The sequence below is a fragment of the Babylonia areolata genome, chromosome 11 (assembly GCF_041734735.1).
Source record: "Babylonia areolata isolate BAREFJ2019XMU chromosome 11, ASM4173473v1, whole genome shotgun sequence".
Taxonomy (NCBI): Eukaryota; Metazoa; Mollusca; class Gastropoda; order Neogastropoda; family Buccinidae; genus Babylonia; species Babylonia areolata.
Window position 1 is genome coordinate 8,965,288 of NC_134886.1, and position 7,500 is coordinate 8,972,787.

A 7,500-nucleotide genomic window follows, 5' to 3' on the forward strand; every position below is an offset into this window, starting at 1 on the left:
CCATGTTTTTGTGGTGGTTGCAAGTGAGTTCAGTTACTAGCATGGATCCACAGACTTAATTACTAGTGGCACTTTTATTTTACAAATCATTTGAAGATACATAGGAAATTAGACATACCTTACACAGTTACAGATACTGAGTAACATTGTGATGAGTAAATTATGTGCTGTATAGATCAAAGTGGATAATCCCTTATAATCTGAATAAAAGGTTGGGTTACGCACAAATGTTTGTTCTCAGGTGTTGATTGTGTTTGGAAATGAACAATTCAGATTTTACATGGACTGAATGTGATGTGGATAAATTTGTCTTTCGATATTCAACTTGATTTAAGAATTGTCTGGTACTCGGCTTGCTTTCAGAATTAGCTGGTATTTGACTGGTCTCAAGAATTCAGTTGATCTTAACTGATAAATGACTTGCTTTAAGATTTGGTTGGTATTTGACTGGTTTTAGGAATTGGCTGGTAGTTTTCTAAGAACTGACTAATATTTGACTCGTTTTAAGAATTGAATGATTGATTAATTATCATAATTATAATTTTTGTAATAATCTGTTGATTTGTTTATTTATTTATTGTTGTTGTTGTTATTGTTATTATTACAATTATGATCATGATGATGATGATGATTATTATTATTATTATTGTTAGCATCATCATCTTTATTATCACTATTAATTTTTTTTTTAAATTATTATTATTATTATTACTATTATTATTATCATCAGCATCAGTATCATTATCATTATTATTATTATTATTATTACTAATATTACTACCATTATCATTATTATTTATTTTTTATTTATTGATATTTTGCTGTTTATAGTACGAAACCTGTGTTGTTGTTTCAGACCAGCCCCCCTACAGCTGTCTCATCAGCAGGCCCAGGACCTTCTCCATGTTCTGGACCACACACGCTTTGTTCTGGAGTCCTATGTGGGACAGCACCAGGTATGTGACACCTGACCACACCTGTTTTGTATTGGAACTCTATGGGGCAGCACCAGGTATGTGATATGTTGTACCTGTTGTGGACCACACACGCTGTGTTCTGGAGTCCTATGTGGGACAGCACCAGGTATGTGACACCTGACCACACCTGTTTTGTATTGGAACTCTATGGGGCAACACCAGGTATGTGATATGTACCTGTTGTGGACCACACCTGTTTTGTGTTGGGGTCCTATGGGGCAACACCAGGTATGTGATATGTACCTGTTGTGGACCACACCTGTTTTGTGTTGGGGTCCTATGGGCCAGCACCAGGTATGTGATATCTGACCATACCTGTTTTGTGTTGGAGTCCAATGTGGGGTAACACCAGGTATGTGGTATGTACCTGCTGTGGACCACACCTGTTTTGTGTTGGAGTCATATATTGGGCAACACCAGGTATGTGATATATACCTGTTGTAAAGCACACCTGTTTTGTGTTAGAGTTCTATGTGGGACAACACCAGGTATGTGATACCTGACCACACCTGTTTTGTGTTGTAGTCCTATATGGGGCAACACCAGGTATGTGATATGTTGTACCTGTTGTGGACCACACCTGTTTTGTGTTGGAGTCCTATGGGACAACACCAGGTACGTGATATGTACCTGTTGTGGACCACACCTGTTTTGTGTTGGAGTCCTATGGGGCAACACCAGGTATGTGATATGTTGTACCTGTTGTCGACCACACCTGTTTTGTGTTGGAGTCCTATATGGGACAACACCAGGTATGTGGTATGTACCTGTTCCAGACCACACATTTTTTTGTGTTGGAGTCCTATGTGGGACAACACCAAGTATGTGATATCTGACCACACCTGTTTTGTTTTGGAGTCCTTATGTGGGACAGCACCAGGTATGTGATATGTTGTACCTGTTCTGGACCAATGGAGGAAGGTGGCAGAATGGTTAAGACACTCATCTGCCAATGCAGAGAGCCCATGAGGGCCTGGGTTCAAATCCCGCTCTCGCCCTTTCTCCCAAGTTTGACTTGAAAATCAAAGTGAGTGTTTGTCATCCAGGTTAGACAATAAACCAGGGTCCCATGTGCAGCATGCACTTGACATACTGAAAAATAAACCACATCACAACATGAAGTGTCCTCTGGCAAAATTTTGTAGAATGAATCCACTCTGATAGGTACACAAATATATATGCATGCACTCAAGGCCTAAGCTCGTTGGGTTACGCTGCTGGTCAGGCATCAGCCTAGCAGATGTGGTGTAGCGTATATGGATTTTCCCATATGCAGGGACGCCTCCTTGAGAAACTGAAACTGAAATTTACCATGCGTCATGCTGAATAATGAAATCCTAAACCATACTTCACAAGGAATAACAAAATCCCATACCATACATCACAGTGAATGAATAACAGAATCCCATACCATACATCGCAGTGACTGATAAAACCACACACCATACATCGCAGTGAATGATAAAACCCCACACCATTCATCACAGTGAATGATAAAACCCCACACCATACATCGCAGTGTATGATAAAACCCCATACCATACATCGCAGTGAATGATAAAACCCCACACCATACATCGCAGTGAATGATAAAACCCCATACCAGACACCGCAGTGAATGATAAAACCCCACACCATACATCGCAGTGAATGATAAAACCCCATACCATACACCACAGTGAATGATAAAACCCCATACCATACATCGCAGTGAATGATAAAACCCCACACCATACATCAGTGTGTGATAAAACCCCACACTATACATCGCAGTGAATGATAAAACCCCATACCATACATCACAGTGAATGATAAAACCCCATACCATACATCGCAGTGAATGATAAAACCCCATACCATACATCACAGTAAATGATAAAACCCCATACCATACATCGCAGTGGATGATAAAACCCCATACCATACATCGCGGTGAATGATAAAACCCAATACCATACACTGCAGTGAATGATAAAACCCCATACCATACACCGCAGTGAATGATAAAATCCCACACCATACATCACAGTGACTGATAAAACCCCATACCATACATCGCAGTGAATGATAAAACCCCACACCATACATCACAGTGAATGATAAAACCCCACACCATACATCACAATGAACAATAAGAACTCCATGCACTGTGGTAACACTGTGTGCAGCATGAGCTAACAGAGAGCAGCTTCAGAGAGAGCGGACCGTGGCGGGGAGGGGCAGGGGGAGGGGTGCGTCGAAGCTGGTGGGCCTTCCACTGCTGTCCTGCCAGACGTCGCAGCATCGCCCGCTATATCTTCCTCATCACCCTCATCCTGCAGGCACGTGTTTGAATCCTGACTCAAAAACTTCTTGTCTGTTCTGTGAGGCGTTGTGTGTGTGTGTGTGTGTGTGATTTTTTTCACCTCCTCCACTGCCAATTTGAGCAGTTTTTAGCCCTTGGGCGCATGTGTGTGTGTATGGTTGAATGAGTGTGGTTGGTCATTTTATGGTGTGGCTGCGTGTGAATGTGTGATTGACGGGCACAATAGCCGAGTGGTTAAAGCGTTGGACTTTCAATTTGAGGGTCTCGGGTTCGAATCTCAGTAACAGCACCTGGTGGGTAAAGGGTGGAGATTTTTCTGATCTCCCAGGTCAACATATGTGCAGACCTACTAATGCCCCTTCATGTGTATATGCAAGCGGAAGATCAAATACGCACGTTAAAGATCCTGTAATCCATGTCAGCATTTGGTGGGTTATGGAAACAAGAAATACCCAGCATGCACACCCCCAAAAGCGGAGCATGGCTGCCTACATGGCGGGGTACAAACGGTCCTACACGTAAAAGCCCACTCATGTGCATTGAATTTTCATGTTAAAGATCTGTAATCCCTTTCAGTGGGCTATGGAAACACAAACATACTCAGCATGCACACCCACCAAAAACAGCATAGTTGCCTACATGGCTGGGTAAAAATGGTCACACACATAAAGGCCCACAAGAACATGAGAATTGCAGCCCATGAATGCAGAAGCAGAAGTGTCATAAATGGCCATCTCTTGACATCTTCACAACAAGTGTGTGACTTTGTTGAGGGGGTGTGGGGGAAGAAGCAGTGGAGTACAAAGCAGGAGACTATGGCCAAGTTGTGATCGCAGTTTCCAGTAACAAGACCTCTCACTGAACAGTACAGAAACAGACAATAAAATGATAAACACGAAAACTTAACTTTCAGTACCCAATGATGAACTTGTTTAATAGTTGTTTAATCCAGCCAGGCGCATAATTAAGGACTGAATGAAAAAATGATCTGCACGCTACTTCGTCTTTGTGTGTATATATACCTATAGTAACATTGTTTCAAGTGTTATAACTTTTCCTTTGAAAAAAAAAAAAGAAAGAAAAAGCAAAATAAAGTAAAATAAAATGTGAGCAACATTTCCCAACAGACATTTATCTAATGCTTTAGTCATTCCTGATTTTACAGCTTACAAGTTTCATTTTGAATATAAACAGCCTGCAAGTTTCATTTTGAATGATAGATAGAAAATTTTCTCTTTTTCTGTTGTTTTTAGCTTTCATTCATTCTTAAGTCATTCATTCATGATTGTCATATTGCAGACAAACAAGAGCAGCCAGCTGTTACAGGGGGATAATCACTTTTGCTGAGAGATAATGTTTAGTTTCTGAATTATCTCCCTTGCTATCTTTTTTTTTTTTCTTTCTGTGTGTGTGTTTGTTTGTTTGTTGTTTTGTTTGTTTGTTTTTGTTGTTGTTGTTTTTGGTGGGTTTTTGTTGTTGTTGATGTTGTTGTTACCCCCAACACACGCACGCACGTGTGCGCACACACACACACACACCAAAGAAAAAAAAAAGGAACAAAACATGACATTCGCTTTTATATGAAGGAGACTGCATTCCATTATTCCTCCAATCATTTTTTGAAAGAATGATATGTTGCAAAATGAGACTTCTAACACATTATTTATGGATTGCAATGCAGTGTTCACATTTTTTCCTTTTTCTTTTTAGTTTGGTATTTATTTTTTCTAATGTTTACAGTCTTGTGAAATATTGATTAAATGTTTTTATGAATCAACAGCATGTTGTTGATGCAGACTTGTATGTCAAGACTTTCTCAAAACTCTGCCGTCTGCCTGCCAGTCTGTCTGTCCGTTTTTGTGTCTTTCTGTTTCTTTGCCTGTCTGTCTTTTTCTTTTGTTTCAGCTTTTGTTGTTGTTGTCAAAACCTCAAAGACATAAAGACTGGATATCAGTTTTATTTTCGGTCCATTTCAGTTTAATCTGAGAAAACACACAATGGTCTTTGTAGTGAAGCACCATAATTAAGCCTCAGGTTTGAGCATTAAGTGTCAGGGGTTTTTTTTTCATTTCTCGTCAGATTATCTTGTCATGTTCTTCATCAAACTGTTGATGTTCAGGCAGTGAACCTGGTGGTGGTATCACTGATAGAGGGGTTCCCTCGACACAACAGCACTGCTGTCTATGGGGTAAGGAGCTCGGGATGTGTTTTGTTCAATTTCTGGTGGTACTGTAGTGTGTGTGTGTGTGTGTGTGTGTGTGTGTGTGTGTGTGTGTGAATTCTGATGACAGTTGCTGATATTGATTGTATTGAGTGTTGATAATATGAGTGTTTTTGTGTCCAACTTCTGATGATGATCAGTATCAGTATCAGTAGCTCAAGGAGACGTCACTGCGTTCGGACAAATCCATATACACTACACCACATCTGCCAAGCAGATGCCTGACCAGCAGCATAACCCAATGCGCTTAGTCAGGCCTCTAGAAGAAGAAAAAAGAAGGGAGAATAAATGATTAAACAAATAAAGAAGTAAATGAATATTTAAAAAATCAAAATGACAAATGAAAAATAAATTGATGATAATAAACAGTAATTTGCCACAATAATTTGCCACAAATATATATGTTGTTTTTTCATTATTACAACTTATGTTGATAATTCATGTATCTTAATTAACCATAATGGTGATTATATGAATGTTTGTTTTGAATAATGATTGCATATATTTTTTACCACAATGATGATGATGTGAAAGTGTGTGTTGTTGTTTTTGTTTTTGTTTTGTTGTTGTTGTTGTTGTTCTTTCTTGTATGACTTTTGATGATAATTGCAGATATGAGTTTAACATATTGATGATAATATGAATTCATTTTGAAATGTTATAATTGCAAGGTATTTGTTTACCATAATGATTATGATATGAATGTTTTATGGTATGAATTCTGATGATACTTAACAGGAGTTGATTTACTATGATGGTAATGACAAGAATGGGTTATTATTATTATTATTATCATCATCGTTGTTGTTGTGTTATTGTTGTTATTGGTAGTAGTAGTAGTAGTATTGTTGTTGTTATTACTAATATTCTTCTTTTTCTTCTTCTTCTTATCATTAGCATAAGCATTGTTATTATTAGCTTTTATTAGTATTGTTGCTGATGTTGCTAGTGGTGGTGGTGGTGGTGGCAGTAGCAGTAGTAGCAATAGTATTGTTGCTGTGGTGTTTCAGACGTGTATAACAATGATCCTGCTGCAGCTTCTCAATCTGTGTTTCATTGTCATGGTTTCAAGTAAGTAGTTTTGTTTTGTTTTTCTGTTTACTGCTTCTTCAGTGTGTGTGTGTGTGTGTGTGTGTGTGTGTGTGTTATGTCTGTCTGACTGTCTGTCTGTCTTCCTATACTTCTCTCCCTGCCTCTCTTAAAGTTATCTCTTGTTTTACTTTTCTTTCTCTATCTCTCCATGTTTCTATCGTCTTTCTGTCAGTCGTTCTTTAAATGTATTTCCCTCTCTTCTGCCCCCTTCACCCTCCTTCTCCTTGTCTCCTGTCACGTGTGCATAATGATGATGATGTTATTCGATGATGAGTGTGGGACCTTCTAATCTTTTATTTCTTTTCTTATCGTACCTCTTCTGCTGGAGAAGCCAGTTAGATGACATGGCTGAACAAAATGTTAACAGTCCCACGAAAAAAAAGCCATGAAAAACTGACTTGTGTCTAACATATTATTTAAATGTTCCTTATAAAATAGTTGTGTCTAACATCTTATTTAAATGTACCTTATAAAATAGCCTCATTTTGTATATACGCACGATTACAAAAATGTACTTACAGGTATTATTGACAGTTGTCTTTTTTGTTGTTGTTGTTGTTGTTGAAAGGACGTAACTCTGGCGAAAGCTTACGATTGGTTTATGAGTGGTGCAGTCAGCCACTAGTAGTTAGTAGTTTATGAGTGGTACGGTCAGCCACTAGTAGTTCATGAGTGGTGCAGTCAGTCACTAGTAGTTCATGAGTGGTACCGTCAGCCACTAGTAGTTCATGAGTGGTACCGTCAGTCACTAGTAGTTTATGAGTGGTACGGTTAGTCCCAAGTGATACCACCAGTAATGATGGTGATGCTATCTTTTTCAAGGATGAACGGCGTAAGTACTGTGAAAAGTGACCTCCTTGAAGCTGAAGCTGACATGATTACGTTCAGCTGTGTGTGATATTTTG

The 7,500-nt window shown here is 38.9% G+C and overlaps 1 protein-coding gene across 2 annotated transcripts in view; it reads left to right on the forward strand.

Annotated features, from left to right (window-relative positions):
- Positions 1 to 7,500, forward strand: part of LOC143287496 (uncharacterized) — a 27,463-nt gene that overhangs the window by 5,697 nt on the left and 14,266 nt on the right. For both annotated transcript variants that reach the window (XM_076595523.1, XM_076595524.1), the window contains exons 2-5: positions 857 to 956; positions 3,146 to 3,302; positions 5,406 to 5,470; positions 6,514 to 6,574. In XM_076595523.1, the coding sequence (XP_076451638.1) occupies positions 857 to 956; positions 3,146 to 3,302; positions 5,406 to 5,470; positions 6,514 to 6,574 (383 nt within the window). The remainder of the gene's footprint in view (positions 1 to 856; positions 957 to 3,145; positions 3,303 to 5,405; positions 5,471 to 6,513; positions 6,575 to 7,500) is intronic.